At 45.1% G+C, this 17,031-nt stretch overlaps 1 protein-coding gene across 5 annotated transcripts in view; it reads right to left on the bottom strand.

Annotated features, from left to right (window-relative positions):
• FRMD4B (FERM domain containing 4B) overlaps positions 1 to 17,031 on the bottom strand; it is a 313,746-nt gene that overhangs the window by 118,663 nt on the left and 178,052 nt on the right. For all 5 annotated transcript variants that reach the window (XR_009153579.1, XR_009153580.1, XM_058170352.1 and 2 more), the window contains exons 6-7: positions 2,562 to 2,618; positions 1,602 to 1,624 (exon numbers count right to left, since the gene is read on the bottom strand). Coding sequence is in view for 3 of the 5 variants with exons in the window: in XM_058170352.1 (XP_058026335.1) it covers positions 1,602 to 1,624; positions 2,562 to 2,618 (80 nt within the window). In the remaining 2 variants the exon portion in view is untranslated. The remainder of the gene's footprint in view (positions 1 to 1,601; positions 1,625 to 2,561; positions 2,619 to 17,031) is intronic.

A 17,031-nucleotide genomic window follows, 5' to 3' on the forward strand; every position in this document is an offset into this window, starting at 1 on the left:
TGAGGAATGAATAACTTTGGACCTATTGTGCAAAGGCCTAGCTCTTTGGAGAAGGCTTTAATAACTGGGAAAGGTGGAAGCAAAGAGAAAAAAGACCAGCAGCAAGGTGAATAGGCTTAGTTACAGTGATGATGAAGGCACCATTGGAAAATCTGAGGGACCAGGTTAAGATTTTCATGGAGAAAAATCTATTTAAGTGCTCACTAAGAATTAGCAATGACTAGATGGCGCATAATTAGTCAGTCAATCAATCAAAACATCAAGTCTGTTGTCCTGAAATTTCTTGGTAGTCTCTCATCCAAGTACAACCCTCCCTAATTTTTTTGATATTTGCTCAAGTCAGACTGATAGGTGCTGCCATCTGCTATGACAGTAATTTTGCTATAGAATAGGAGTGCTTGATCTTATTTCCATCAAGGACTTCATTTCTGTAGGAATAACCATATAATGATATCTCAGGCTAAAACAAGCAGTGAGCAAACCGACTCATTCCTTCCTTTTACAGCATGGTTCATCCTCTTATTTTGAAAATTTTCTGACTTGCAAAGTATTTTTTGATATTAGACTGAGCTTTTCAACTGAGAAAGTGTTTGCCTCTTCCACCCAATCATGCACAATAGAAAACAATGCATTTTGCACAATGGCAAAAATTATCTTACAACAGCTCATTTCAGAATATATGCATATAATACATGCATCTAATTTTGCCAAAACAGTAAGCAACAAGCCATCTTCCCTTCGCAGGAAATCAAGCCATTGATGAAACATTAACCTGACTAAAAACCAACCTTCTAGGTATTTGTAACCTGCATCTGAATAAACCACTCTTGTCTTCCTCTCCTCCCCCTCCCAATTTAAATCTGACATCACTTTAGCTACTCAATGGCACCTGATCAAAGCTTTTACTTACATACTCCTCCTGATTTTGGAATACCATAGACAAACAGTGTTCTCCTCCTACAAAGTCTCTTAAGTGAGCTGCTGCTAATTAAGCTCCCCAGAACCATTTTCAACTCAGACACAATGTCCTTTTTATTTAATTGCTGCACACTGAAGGGACTTGGATTTTGCTGATAGGAAGAAAACCGACTGAAGCAGCATATGATTTGCACATGGTAGGTAAGAGCTGAAGCCACCAAGCTCAAAATCTTTCAGCAATCACAATACAGCTGTCAGGACAGGAGCGTGATGGGTGAGCCCCCTTGAAGCAGCTGCAAAAGGAAACACTGCACATTGATCTACAAGGCTGACAAACTTTTTGCTAAGCATACATTACTGGTATTCACAGATAGGGTCATTAGGGGATTTACAGGGAGGTGTTGTGAAAGGAACTTCTCTAGATGGAGGTTACTAGCTTGCTACAAAATATTAAGAACTTTTACCTTATCATAGATTAGCTAACATAAGCATCTAGACAGACTATGACACTCTGGAAAAGAATAGCTCAATTTTCACTTGCCCACAAAAGCAATATACCTCTTTGGTAGTTCATACTTTAAATTTATGCTGGTTGTTGCACTTGCTCTGCTTTGTGATCAGCAAACACAGAAAAAGCTAAACCTCAGCCACACTGTTAATAATGAAAAAGGAAATGTAATTACCTAGAGTAGTCTCCTTTTGCTTCCTACAAGGGGAGAAAAGCCATGGGGTTAGAAAAAAATATATATATTTTTTGTAATGGCTGTTTGCATTTCATTTCATGATACCACATCATTAAGAATGCATTTTAAAATTCAAGTTATAGTTTTGAACAAATCCTGACCCTATGTGCAAATTAAAAGTACGTCAGTGGTTTGAAATGTTTTTTTTTTAAATGCAGGTTTTGTTATTTAAAACAACCAGCTCCGCCCCTCCCCCACCCCATGTGCGTAAAGCCAAAACTAAAATTACATTGCCCAGTTTCTGCTAATCTGGATCCATTTCAAACACTTTTTTAAAAAAAAAATATTGAAACTTATTTCATTATTTTATTAAATTTTCATTATTTTCATTATAAGTTTCATTATTTTATTAAAACGTATTAATACAAACAGAAGCCTCCTCTTTAAGGAAAATAACATACTGGAATATATTTATATTTATAATACACATACAGGGAGAGAGAGAGAGAGAGAGAGAGATGCCCACCAAAATCAACTACATAATAAACTGAAGCAGAATTGATGAGACCTTTAAAAGTCTTCGTAGAGCTTTTCAATGTAATTATAGCTCCTTTTTTCCCTACTTCAAAATCTTTCTCCGGTGCCCAACATATAGTTTTAGTATTACGGAAAATATATTCAATTATCCCAGACGGATGACATGAAAGTATAGCTGCCCGCACTCCAAATAAAGTTTTCTTCGTGCATTTCTTCCCCTGCTATATTCTAAATGTCCGACAGATTTGCAAAACGTGAAGAACAAACAGGTATTCCGTTTTTAACTGGGTCAGCTGGGTTAAGGAGTATAGTTTTACGTTTTATAACAAAAAATATAAACAAGGCTGCAGAAACTCCAGTCTGGGAACTGAAGGCATGGCAGGTTAAAAGAAAACCACAAAATTGAGTTCAGGAAAATCTTACCTGTAAAATCAAAGCAGCTAATCTAAAGACTGTCTCGCTTTCCACTTCAATATGTCCCTGTTTAAATAAAGAGGGAAATATCAAGTTAACACTGTTGAACTCCGGAGGGCAGGCAAATCTCCCCTCGCCTCAGGCTACACGGAACCTCTTAGTAGTCTGACACTACTCAGCAGCGCCGGTTTTCCTTCCATTCTCAGGTCGTACCATTACAAGAGAAAGGGGTGGATGTAATTTGAGCCATAAAGTTTGGATAATTGCTAATTGTTTAATGTGGGAAACAGGGGAAATCGTCCTGTAAGAAAAGAAGAATGGGGAGGCAGAAGGAAAACTGTCAACCAGATCTCTTGCAATCTTTGATGAATCATGACTTGCAATTGTTGCATATTTTGACCCTCCGGGTTTCCCAGGGTTCAATGGTTGCAATGACTAGATGCTTTGCTAACGCACTTCAGTTTGTGGGAGTTTGTGCTCAAGAGTTATGCAAAGACACCAGCTCACAATAATCCTATGCATATACACTAGGACTAGGAAATATGTCCCATTAGGCTGATGAAGTACAGTAAGAAAGAAGCACAATTCGTCTTGGGTGGCGAGATTGCTAATTTGAGCCATTTTGTTTAAATAAGCGTGCATATTTAATTTCTAAATGAAAACATAGCTGATTAAATTTATGCATGTCCAGCATATTTACCCTTTGAGTTAAACAACATTATGCAAAAAGCAGAAAATGAGTATGAAATAAAACAAAGCGATACGAAAAAGAAATTGATCCATTTATGCCTTTCGTCGTGAGCTAAAAACATATTTATTCATTCAAGCAGGACTGGCATAAATAGTTGATTTTAAATTGGGGTTTTAGTAATATTTTAAATTTTTAAATCTTTTAAATTATCGGCCGTTTAGTAATAGTTTATTTTAAATTCTTTTAATTGTATATATTCTGTATTTTATTCTGGCTGTACACCGCCCTGAGTCCTTCGGGAGAAGGGCGGTATAAAAATCTAATAAAATAAAATAAATAAATAAATAAATAAGAGGAGTTACCCTGCCCTAATCTTTCTATTTTGAAAACCGCAGATCATTCTCCCATTATCAAATGCCAATTTAGTGACTGTTGGAAGTTAGTGGTGGACATTTGTGTGCTTTGAAACCAGCAGGCTTTTATGACTATTGCACCGTCTTTTGGTAATGTGATTGCCATTCACACACATCACAATCGGCTTCAAGCAAGGAGAATCAATGGAAAGGTTGGCGGTAAAATTGCAAGTTGCGATCACGTGCTGTCTCGCTTAATGACTGGATGATTCACTTAAGAACAGAAGCTGAAGTGAGGTTTGTAAGTCTGGCTCATTCAATACTATTTTTTAGTTAATGCCCAGGGCACTTCTCAGTGGAGTTGCTAGTTTCAATTGTGGTCAGTAAGTGAGGACTGATGACCTATATCTGTACTTCCAATGCATCCATTGGACATGCCATTTTGTTCTATAAACATCTTGTTTGTGTTTCTTTTTGAATACCAGTGTACCACAACTTCCTCAGCCTTTCCCTTCTAATCCATTCACTCTTCCTTCATATATTTGTGTTAATCTCACTAGGCACATCAGGCCAACAAATCAGCTCTATAGGAAGGCTAAAACTACATATATTATTGGGTATAATACAAAATTTTGCCAGTCTGATTGTGTTGTACCTTGATGAACGTATCTTTTCTTTTATGTACACTGAGAGCATATGCACCAAGACAAATTCCTTGGGTGTCCAATCACACTTGGCCAATAAAATTCTATTCTATTCTATTCTATTCCCCATCTTACAGTTCAGTGAATTATGGAGGTGAATGAGTCGCTTGCCCATGGTATATAGCCATTTTGAAAACAAAACTTGTTTTATCATTTGTTACCTTGGCAATACAACTCAGTGTGTACCTCTCCACCAGTGTCATCTTCCTTATCTTTACAGTTTGTTTTGCAAGTTGATCTTCAATCAACTAGACCCCTCCCCCTCCCCCACAGCATGTGAGCCTGAGGAAGGTCAATTACCAACAGCTGCAGACTGGAGTGACCCTCGCTTCAGAAGAATTGATAGGCGGCGGCGACAGAAGGAAGGGAGGGGCAGGCCTGGATAAGTGATGAGTCATGGAGCCACACCCCATGGCCTATATAAAGGATCTGCATTCTGGCATTCTCTGAGTCAGGCAAAGTCTAATATATCTTGCTGAAGTCACTTTCTGGTCTCCTGCCTGCCTTGAGAACTTTGCTAGGACTTTGGCAGAGCTGCAGAGGCACGCCTGATTCGGATTTCCCTGACCCGGCCGTCAGCGGAGGAGTGGGACACGACAATAGGTATTTTAAAAAAGGTCTTTAAAGTGGGGAGGAAGAGACGGGTGGGGAAAAACCCGTCGGGAGGAATGTCCAGTCCGGGTTTGTTCACGGCGTTTTCATCCAGTCCGAGGCGGGGAGGGATATGTTCCAGGTGTTGAGGGCCGTTCCATCTGTACGGTAAGTGGGAGGGGCAGATATGGCGGAAGCAAGGGGTCAGATTATTTGGGAGCACGTGCTCGCTGTTTAAAAGCGATCACGTGCTCCGGCCCCTTAGTCCTTACCCGTTCCCCGGAAGGTCAAGATCCTCAGAGCTTGGGCCTCCGGTTGATGTTGTGCAATGCCCGGTCCGTGGTCAATAAGGCCCCCCTGATCTGCGATCTTATTCAGGGGGAGTCCGTGGGCTTTATGGGCATTATGGAGACCTGGTTGGGCACAGAAGGGGGTGTACCCCTGGTCGAACTGTGCCCTCCGGGATTCCAAGCATTCCATCAACCGAGGGCCCAGGGTAGGGGTGGTGGGGTGGCGGTTGTGATGAGGGAAGGTCTGGAGCCGAGAGAGTCCACTGTGCCTCAGATAGCCGGTTGTGAATCCCTCCTTGTGAAGTGGGGCCATAGGAATCAGATGGGTCTGTTGATCGCGCACCTGGCTCCTTGCTGCGTGACTACAGTCCTGCCTGAGCTACTGGAGGTGCTTGCCGGAGTGGCGGTTGAGATCCCCAGATGTTTGGTCATGGGGGATTTCAACCTGCCATCGGCCGGCTTGTCATCAACGGTGGTCCAGGAGTTCCAGGCTTCCATGACGATCTTGGACCTGATTCAAGTAACTGATGGCCCTACACACATTGGGGGGTCCACACTGGACTTGATTGATATCTCTGGACAGTGGTTTAATGATCTGGTATTAGGAGATTTAGTGATGGAACCTGTGTCATGGTCAGATCATTTTTTCCTCCGCCTAGACTTTCAGACCGCCGCTCACCACCGCAGGGAGACGGAACCAATGCGTTGGTTCCGTCCCAGGCGCCTGATGAACTCCGAGAGGTTCCTGACGGAGCTTGGGCCGTTCCCTGAGGATCTTGCCCACGGCACGACCGAAGAACTAGTTGTGGCCTGGGAACAAGCCGCGGCTGGGGCTTTGGACCGTGTCATGCCTTTGCAGCCTCTGACCCGGCGTAGATCTCAATTGGCTCCTTGGTTCTCTGAGGAGCTGAGAGAGATGCCGGAGAAGATGCCTAGAGAGTACCTAGAGAGTACCTGGAGGTCCAGCCGTTCCGAGGCTGATCGGACACTAGTTAGGTCTTTCTTGAAGACCTACCTAGTGGCACTGAGGGAGGCGAAACGTTCCTACGTTTCCACCCTCATTGCTTCGGCAGATAACCGCCCGGCCGCCCTGTTTCGGGTGACCCGCTCTCCTACATCAGGAGGGGCGGGATGACCCCTTGCAGTGACGTGCCGAGGAGTTTAGTGGTTATCTATACGATAAAATCGCTCAGCTCCGGGATAGTTTGGACCAAAATTGTGATGATCCAGGTGAGATGACGGAGACGCGTCTTGTCGATGTTGTTTGGGATGAGTTTGATTCTGTGGCTCTCGAGGACCTGGGGAGGTTACTGGGGAGGTTACATGCCACTACATGTTTACTGGACCCGTGTCCCTCCTGGCTGGTGCTGGCCAATCAGGAGGTGACACGAGGCTGGCTCCGGGGAATTCTAAATGCTTCATTGTTGGAAGGGGTTTTCCCCGCTGCCTTGAAAGAGGCGGTGGTGAGACCCCTCCTCAAGAAGCCTTCCCTGGACCCAGCTATTTTGGGAAATTATCGTCCAGTCTCCAACCTTCGCTTTGTGGCGAAGGTTGTTGAGAGTGTGGTGGCATGGCAGCTTCCCCGGTACCTGGATGAAGCTGTCTATCTAGACCCGTTCCAGTCCGGCTTCCGGTCCGGATATAGTACGGAGACAGCTTTGGTCGCGTTGGTGGATAACCTCTGGAGGGCCAGGGACAGGGGTTGTTCCTCTGCCCTGGTCCTGTTAGATCTCTCAGCGGCTTTTGATACCATCGACCATGGTATCCTGCTGCACCGGTTGGAGGGTTTGGGAGTGGGAGGCACCGTTTATCGGTGGTTCTCCTCCTATCTCTCTGACCGGTTGCAGAGATCGACTGCGAGGCGCCTTACTTGTGGGGTGCCTCAGGGGTCGATTCTCTCACCTCTCCTGTTCAACATCTATATGAAGCCATTGGGCGAGGTCATCAGTGGCTTTGGGGTGAGTTACCAGCTGTACGCTGACAATACGCAGCTGTACTTTTCCACCCCGGGCCATCCCAAAGAAACTGTCGAAGTGCTATCCCGGTGCCTGGAAGCCGTACGGGTCTGGATGGGGAGAAACAGACTCAAGCTCAATCCCTCCAAGACGAAGTGGCTGTGGATGCCAGCTGCGGTTGCAGCTGACTGTTGGGAGCGAGTCATTGGCCCCAACAGAAAGGGTGCACAACTTGGGTGTTCTCCTGGATGGACGGCTGTCATTTGAAGACCATTTGGCGGCCGTCTCCAGGAGAGCTTTTTACCAGGTCCGCCTGGTTCGCCAGTTGCGCCCCTTCCTTGACCCGGAGGCCTTATGCACGGTCACTCACGCTCTTGTCACTTCTCGTCTGGATTATTGCAATGGTCTCTACATGGGGCTACCCCTAAAGTGCACTCGGAGGCTTCAGTTAATTCAGAATGCAGCTGCGCGGGTGATTGAGGGAGCCTCACGCTGCTCCCGTGTAACATCGCTCCTGCGCAGTCTGCACTGACTACCTGTGGTCTTTTGGGTGCGCTTCAAGGTGTTGGTTACCACCTTTAAAGCGCTCTATGGCTTAGGGCCCGGGTACTTACGGGATCGCCTGCTGTTACCTTATGCCTCCCACCGACCCGTACGCTCATACAGAGAGGGTCTTCTCAGGGTGCCGTCCGCCAAGCAATGTCGGCTGGCGGCCCCCAGGGGAAGGGCCTTCTCTGTTGGAGCACCTACCCTCTGGAACGAACTTCCCCCCGGTTTACGCCAATTGCCTGACCTTCGGACCTTTCGCCGGGAACTGAAAACTTATTTATTTATACAAGCGGGACTGGCCTGATTTTTAAATTCTTTTAATTGTTATTTTAATATGTATATTAACTGTTGTAAATGAAGGCTGTACACGCCCTGAGTCCTTCGGGAGAAGGGCGGTATAAAATCTAATAAATAAATAAATAAAATAATAATAATTAATAAAATAACACATTTTATTAAAAGCAGTGGTGGAATTCATCTACTGTCCAGGGATGCCCTTTTTTCCGCTGTTATTTATAATCTTTGCATGAAATACTCGCCTGCTGAACTTCTTCGACTGCGAGGTTCCCCCGCCTCGCAGGAATGGCCCTCCGTGTTATCGAGGGCCTGCCTTAACAAGGGGTCTTGGGACCCGGAGAGGTGGCATGCGATGAAGAAGAACCTCTGGGGATTTGTAAATAGGTGTTGTGTCTTGCCCGCTTTCACCGCAGCCGGGGCCTTCTTATCTGCTTCCGAACACTGAGGAATGTCCTAGTATGCCTCCCGGCCCCAGCCCTGGCTCCATGCCCAGACAGGCTGAGGAGGAAGAAGTACCTCCAGCCCCCAGCTCTGGCTCCATGCCCAGGCAAACGGAGCAACTAGACCCCTCCCCCTCCCCCACAGCATGTGAGCCTGAGGAAGGTCAATTACCAACAGCTGCAGACTGGAGTGACCCTCGCTTCAGAAGAATTGATAGGCGGCGGCGACAGAAGGAAGGGAGGGGCAGGCCTGGATAAGTGATGAGTCATGGAGCCACACCCCATGGCCTATATAAAGGATCTGCATTCTGGCATTCTCTGAGTCAGGCAAAGTCTAATATATCTTGCTGAAGTCACTTTCTGGTCTCCTGCCTGCCTTGAGAACTTTGCTAGGACTTTGGCAGAGCTGCAGAGGCACGCCTGATTCGGATTTCCCTGACCCGGCCGTCAGCGGAGGAGTGGGACACGACAATAGGTTTTTTAAAAAAGGTCTTTTAAAGTGGGGGAGGGAAGAGACGGGTGGGGGGAAAAACCCGTCGGGGAGGGAATGTCCAGTCCCGGGGTTTGTTCACGGCGTTTTTTCATCCAGTCCGAGGGCGGGGGGGGAGGGATATGTTCCAGGTGTTGAGGGCCGTTCCATCTGTACGGTAAGTGGGAGGGGCAGATACGGCGGAAGCAAGGGGCCGTATCATTTTTTGGGAGCACGTGCTCGCTGTTTAAAAGCGATCACGTGCTCCGGCCCCTTAGTCCTTACCTGTTCCCCGGAAGGTCAAGATCCTCAGAGCTTGGGCCTCCGGTTGATTTGTGCAATGCCCGGTCTGTGGTCAATAAGACCCCCCGATCTGCAATCTTATTCAGAGGTAGTCCGCGGACTTTATGGGCATTACGGAGACCTGGTTGGGCACAGAAGGGGGTGTACCCTTGGTCGAACTGTGCCCTCCAGGATTCCGAGCATTCCATCAACCGAGGGCCCAGGGTAGGGGTGGAGGGGTGGCAGTTGTGATGAGGAAAGATCTGGAGCCGAGAGAGTCCACTGTGCCTCAGATAGCCGGTTGTGAATCCCTCCTTGTGAAGTGGGGCCATAGGAATCAGATGGGTCTGTTGATCGCGTACCTGGCTCCTTGCTGCGTGACTACAGCCCTGCCTGAGCTACTGGAGGTGCTTGTCGGAGTGGCGGTTGAGATTCCCAGACTTTTGGTCATGGGGGATTTCAACTTGCCATCGGCCGGCTTGTCATCAACGGTGGTCCAGGAGTTCCAGGCTTCCATGACAGCCTTGGACCTCATTCAAGTAACTGATGGCCCTACACACATTGGGGGGTCCACACTGGACTTGATTTATATCTCTGGATAGTGGTTTAATGATCTGGTATTAGGAGATTTAGTGACGGAACCTGTGTCATGGTCAGATCATTTTCTCCTACGCCTAGACTTTCAGACCGCCGCTCACCACCACAGGGAGACGGAACCAATGCGTTGGTTCCGTCCCAGGCGCCTGATGGACCCCGAGAGGTTCCTGACGGAGCTTGGGCCGTTTCCTGAGGATCTTGCCCACGGCACGACCGAAGAACTAGTTGCGGCCTGGGAACAGGCCGCGGCTGGGGCTTTGGACCGTGTCGTGCCTTTGCGGCCTCTGACCCGGCGCAGATCTCAATTGGCTCCTTGGTTCTCTGAGGAGCTGAGAGAGATGAAACGCCAGAGAAGACGCCTAAAGAGTACCTGAAGGTCCAGCCATTCCGAGGCTGATCGGACACTAGTTAGGTCTTTCTTGAAGACCTAACTAGTGGCACTGAGGAAGGCGAAACGTTCCTACGTTTCCACCCTCATTGCGTCGGCAGATAACCGCCCGGCCGCCCTGTTTCGGGTGACCCGCTCTCTCCTACATCAGGAGGGGCGGGATGACCCCTTGCAGGGACGTGCCAAGGAGTTTAGTGGTTATATATACGATAAAATCGCTCAGCTCCGGGATAGTTTGGACCAAAATTGTGATGATCCAGGTGAGATGACGGAGACGCGTCTTGTCGATGTAGTTTGGGATGAGTTTGATTCTGTGGCTCTCGAGGACGTGGACAGGTTACTGGGGAGGTTACATGCCACTACATGTTTACTGGACCCGTGTCCCTTCTGGCTGGTGCTGGCCACTCAGGAGGTGACACGAGGCTGGCTCCGGGGAATTATAAATGCTTCATTGTTGGAAGGGGTTTTCCCCGCTGCCTTGAAAGAGGCGGTGGTGAGACCCCTCCTCAAGAAGCCTTCCCTGGACCCAGCTATTTTGGGAAATTATCGTCCAGTCTCCAACCTTCGCTTTGTGGCGAAGGTTGTAGAGAGTGTGGTTGCATGGCAGCTTCCCCGATACCTGGATGAAGCTGTCTATCTAGACCCGTTCCAGTCCGGCTTCCGGTCCGGATATAGTACGGAGACAGCTTTGGTTGCATTGGTGGATGACCTCTGGAGGGCCAGGGATAGGGGTTGTTCCTCTGCCCTGGTCCTGTTAGATCTCTCAGCGGCTTTTGATACCATCGATCATGGTATCCTGCTGCACCGGTTGGAGGGTCTGGGAGTGGGAGGCACCGTTTATCAGTGGTTCTCCTCCTATCTCTCTGACCGGTCGCAGAGATCGACCGTGAGGCGCCTTACTTGTGGGGTGCCTCAGGGATCGATTCTCTCGCCTCTCCTGTTCAACATCTATATGAAGCCATTGGGCGAGGTCATCAGTGGCTTTGGGGTGAGTTACCAGCTGTACGCTGACGATACGCAGCTGTACTTTTCCACCCCGGGCCACCCCAACGAAGCTGTCGAAGTGCTATCCCGGTGCCTGGAAGCTGTACGGGTCTGGATGGGGAGAAACAGACTCAAGCTCAATCCCTCCAAGACGGAGTGGCTGTGGATGCCGGCACCCCGGTACAGTCAGCTGCAACCGCAGCTGACTGTTGGGGGCGAGTCATTGGCCCCAACAGAAAGGGTGCGCAACTTGGGCGTTCTCCTGGATGGACGGCTGTCGTTTGAAGACCATTTGGCGGCCGTCTCCAGGAGACCTTTTTACCAGGTCCGCCTGGTTCGCCAGTTGCGCCCCTTCCTTGACCGGGATGCCTTATGCACGGTCACTCACGCTCTTGTCACTTCTCGTCTGGATTATTGCAATGCTCTCTACATGGGGCTACCCCTTAAGTGCACTCGGAGGCTTCAGTTAGTTCAGAATGCAGCTGCGCGGGTGATTGAGGGAGCCACACGTTGCTCCCGTGTAACATCGCTCCTGCGCAGTCTGCACTGACTACCTGTGGTCTTTTGGGTGCGCTTCAAGGTGTTGGTTACCACCTTTAAAGCGCTCCATGGCTTAGGGCCCGGGTACTTACGGGATCGCCTGCTGTTACCTTATGCCTCCCACCGACCCGTACGCTCACACAGAGAGGGTCTTCTCAGGGTGCCGTCCGCCAAGCAATGTCGGCTGGCGGCCCCCAGGGGAAGGGCCTTCTCTGTTGGAGCACCTACCCTCTGGAACGAACTTCCCCCCGGTTTACGCCAATTGCCTGACCTTCGGACCTTTCGCCGGGAACTGAAAACTTATTTATTTATACAAGCGGGACTGGCCTGATTTTTAAATTCTAAATTTTAAATTTTTAAATTTTTAATGGTAATTTTACTGGGTATTTTATATGGTCAATTGGACGGTTTTAATTTCGGCCTTTTATTGAATAAGCTTTTTAATTGTTATTTTAATATGTATATTAACTGTTGTAAATGAAGGCTGTACACCGCCCTGAGTCCTTCGGGAGAAGGGCGGTATAAAAGTTTAATAAATAAATAAATAAATAATAATAATTAATAAATAACACATTTTATTAAAAGCAGTGGTGGAATTCAATTTTTTTTTACTACCGGTTCTGTGGGCGTGGCTTGGTGGGTGTGGTGTGGCTTGGTGGGCATGGCAAGGGAAGGATACTGCAAAATCTCAATTCCCACCCCACTCCTGGGGGAAGAATATTGCAAAATCTCCATTCCCACCCCACTCTTGGGCCAGCCAGAGGTGGTATTTGCCGGTTCTCTGAACTACTCAAAATTTCTGCTACCAGTTCTCCAGAACCTGTCAGAACCTGCTAAATTTCACCCTTGATTAAAAAGCATAAGCTTTCATGAGTTGCTGCTCACTTCATCAGATACTTGGAGTGGCTCAGTCTGTATACAATTTAAATTGGGAGAAGGTGGGAGGGGGAAGGCAAGGAGGGGAAAACAGGCCAGCTATGCTGATACAGGTTACAGTGAGACAGATTATAAATACCTTATCAATTGTAATGTGTTAAAAAGACATTGCATTTGTTGGTAATTGATAGCACCTGTAAAATGAGACTTAGTGCCTGTCTACGTGAAATAGAAGTACCTGCCACATCGGTTTCAAGACTGTTAGAAGAAAGTTAAGAAGTCCTATTAACCTCTATGAATTATGTAAAAGGTTGGGCTAGAGTAAAAGTTTTGAAAGAAAATAAGAAACCTCACCCTACATACTTAAAATCATTGAGGCTTTGGCTTTTGGAAATATGAGTGGAATGACTGAAATTCTTCTATCCTAAGGCAGCAGAAATGGATTGTCATAGTCGCATTATCAAACTGTAAAAATGGCCAGATATTTATTTATTATTTAAAACATTTGAATAGCAGCCCATTTTAAAACCCAACCCTGGGTGGCTCACAAACATACAATTAAAAATAAAGAAGATTAAAAACAATATGAGAAAAGCCTATCCCACAACTGAACTTCCCCAATATTGCCCATGACGTTGGCCTTATGTTTTGGCCTCACCCTCTCCTAACAGCTCAGCTTTTAAGTGGTTTTTAGAAGCTTAAGTGAGGAGGGGGAAAATTTACTCCATGCTTTGGAATGTTGTGACCTTCGAGTGAGATCTGACCCCATCCTCTTCGCCTTCCCAAAGACCCTGAAATCCTGGCTCTGCCAACAGGTTTGGGACCCTGATGGGAGCTTCCCTCTCTGGAGATGGTTAGTGGATTTGGAAGGAGATCCCCTCCCAGTCCCATTGCATTCTTGTTTCTAAATTAACTATTTTTTGTTAATTTTAATACTTAATTTTTTAAAAAGTGTTTATGTTTTGTATTTTATTTTTATGATGTTGTAAGTCATCCAGAGTCACCAGACAGTGATATGGGTTAACATATAAATTAGTTAATTAAATACAAGTTTATTTACACTAACCTTCTACCAAAATTCAATTTGTTTTGTTATTGATTTATGGATTAATAAAGAAGCACATGTATTACTGTTTTATGTGCTAGCTATTTTTAGTATTTTAATCACTGTACGTAAGAAAAGATGCTACCAAACTCTTGATTTGCAGTAAAGACACAATTCTTTGCTTCATCTGTGAATGGAAACTTCTGTCATGGAGAATTATCTTGTACAGGTAGTCCTTGACTTACAACAGTTCATTCAGTGACCATTCAAAGTTACAACAGCACTGAAACAAATGACTTATGACCGTTTTTCACGCTTACAACCATTGCAGCAACCCCCTGGTCACGTGATCCAAATTCAGATGCTTGTCTTGTATTCATGAGGGTTGCAGTATCCTAGGGACATGTGATCACCTTTTCTGACGAGAAAAGTCAATGGGCAAGCCAGAGTCATTTCACAGCTGTGTTACTAACTTAATAACTGAAGGGACTCACTTAACAACGGTGGCAAGGAAAGTTGTAAAATGAGGCAAGATTCACTTAGCAACAGAGCAGAAATTTCGGGCCAATTGTGATTGTATGTCGTAAGTCGAGGATTATCTTTTATTGGAACGAAACCTTCTGTAGAAATTTAATAGAACAAATCATTTTCCTGTGATTTATGAAAATCTAGTTCAGATTTTTTTCCATGCTTAAATTTTATCCTTCTTGCCAACAACTCAAAAAGAACATTTAATTCTGAATAACCACAAGCAAGCGCAGCTTGATCCAGCTTTTAAAATTCAATGCCCTGCAAATCTATGAGCATTACAATAACTACTTTCCCAGGTAAATAACATGGCTGAAGGCCAAAAGTCATACTAGCAGATTTCTGGGAGCAGAGGTTAGGAAAGGTTCCCACAAGTAAATAAAATTCTAGTGCAGTCCCGGAGATTTCCAAAATGGTACAGCCTGAGCACTGACCCATGGGAGTAAAATTATAACTATTTTACAATCGATTTGTTCTTAAAGGCTATTGTCATCAGAAAAAATATTGGTCATGTGGAAAACCCCTCTAAATGTATCTTGTTGGAAGCTATCTGTGGTGGAGTACTGGGAAGAAGAATTTGGGAATAGGCTGTAAAATCTCCACTAGAGTTTGGTGGTCAGTTTTAAATAAATAAATACATCTTTGTCTTTGACAATAACCACATTCCAATCACCTGATGAATGAAACAAGACTATGTTTATTAAATCATTCATAGGGTTCTTGGCAACCCGGCAGTGGCTTTTCTGTGTACATACTTCTTCACACTTCACTCTCTGCCTACGTCTGGAATTGAAAACTGTCATCAGCAAAATGAAGAAAACTATTACCAGGAAGGCAATTATTTGAGAATGGCCTGTTAATATGCTAATTAAATGGAAGAATGTATAGGAGATGTCCATGCCACAGTAAAAAGAAAGAATCAGATGCTTAAAGAATATATTTATAATTGGTAGCAACATTGAAATCATTGGTTGGGTCTGAATATGTTGTGAGCCTATAGTTTAATGTTATTCCTTCCTGTCTGCTATTTTAGTCCAGTACAGTCATGGCCAGCTAAAAATAGTCCAAAAAGAGTGTTTTCACTCATTGATGATACAAGCTTAGTCTCCTTGTGGATTTGTACTGAGTTAGGAGAAAGGGAAGAGTACAGAAGCATGAAATTTCTTGACATCATGTTAGACTATAGTTTTAGTGTTATATACAAACATAACAAAAGCATATAGAATAGAATAGAATAGAATAGAATAGAATAGAATAGAATAGAATAGAATAGAATAGAATAGAATTTTTTATTGGCCAAGTGTGATTGGACACACAAGGAATTTGTCTTGGTGCATATGCTCTCAGTGTACATAAAAGAAAAGATACGTTCATCAAGGTACAACATTTACAACACAATTGATGATCAATATATCAATATAAATCATAAGGATTGCCAGCAACAAGTTATAGTCATACAGTCATAAGTGGAAAGAGATTGGTGATGGGAACTATGAGAAGATTAATAGTAGTGCAGATTCAGTAAATAGTCTGACAGTGTTGAGGGAATTATTTGTTTAGCAGAGTGATGGCCTTCGGGAAAAAACTGTTCTTGTGTCTAGTTGTTCTGGTGTGCAGTGCTCTATAGCGTCGTTTTGAGGGTAGGAGTTGAAACAGTTTATGTCCAGGATGCGAGGGATCTGCAAATATTTTCACGGCCCTCTTCTTGACTCTAAGACTCTAAGACTCTAAGTCTTGACTCTAAGTCCCTGTGTGCCCATAGATTAATTTGGACAGATTCCTTCTTGAAGCATAGAAATAGCCAAGAATGCATAGAGTGGAATATGAAGAAGACTTGGCAATAATTTTTAAAACAACAGTTCAAATCAGTGGGGTAGGCCATGCTTTTTTGTCTCTATCTCTTTGACTAATCCATTCCTTTCCTTCTGTCCTTGAAGAGGTTACATCATTGAGCCCTTATCACTCCATTTAGCTCACCATCCCCTACTGGACCCCCATTGATTGACTTCTGCCTCTGTGGTTACAAGAGTCCCTGTGTGCCCATAGGTTAATTTGGACAGATTGTGCCATGGTCTATTGAAATTGTCCTTTCCCAACCTTGACTGCCTCAGCCTTTCTACAATAGTTACACAGAGATGTAACTCAAGGACTGATAGCTTCAGAAGGCCATTCCAATAGGCTGGAGGAGTAGATAGCTAATGGAACAGGAACCATAGTAAGTCCAAAGACACAAAGGAATTTCGTTCTTAGGAAAATGAATTTGTTTATTAATTATCAATAGTTTCATAGTGGAATAAACTTAGAATCAAATTCATCAAAGTGAGGAAGTGAAACAGGAAGGAAGGAATAAGGGTAAATCTGTAGGATGGTAACTGCTACTTTTAAAAAACCTGCTATTTTAAAAGGGACGCAGTGGCTCAGTGGCTAAAATGCTGAGTTTGTTGATTGAAAGGTCAGCAGTTCAGCGGTTCGAAACCCTAGTGCCACGTAACGGGGTGAGTTCCCATTACTTGTCCCAGCTTCTGCCAACCTAGCCATTCAAAAGCACATAAAAAATGCAAGTAGGACAGTGCTGGTTCTTCGGCTTTGAAACAGAGATAAGCATCGTCCTCTAGAGTCAGGAACGACTAGCACATATGTGTGAGGGGAACCTTTACCTTTTTAACTGCTACTTTTCAGAGGCAGTAAGTATCTAATTTTCACACCAGTGAATTACATGTATGCATGCTTGTACATACCTATCCCAAGATCCCATAATGCCATAATGTGTTTGGGATATGGATAGAAAAGACGTGCTGTGGGCCATGGCAAAATTTTAGAAACGCAGAAAAAGTAATGTAAGATTGCACAAAGAAAGGTTTATTTCATTGGGTGGGATTATGGTAAGTACAAGGGATTAA

This window comes from Ahaetulla prasina, chromosome 2, assembly GCF_028640845.1.
Source record: "Ahaetulla prasina isolate Xishuangbanna chromosome 2, ASM2864084v1, whole genome shotgun sequence".
Lineage (NCBI taxonomy): Eukaryota > Metazoa > Chordata > Lepidosauria > Squamata > Colubridae > Ahaetulla > Ahaetulla prasina.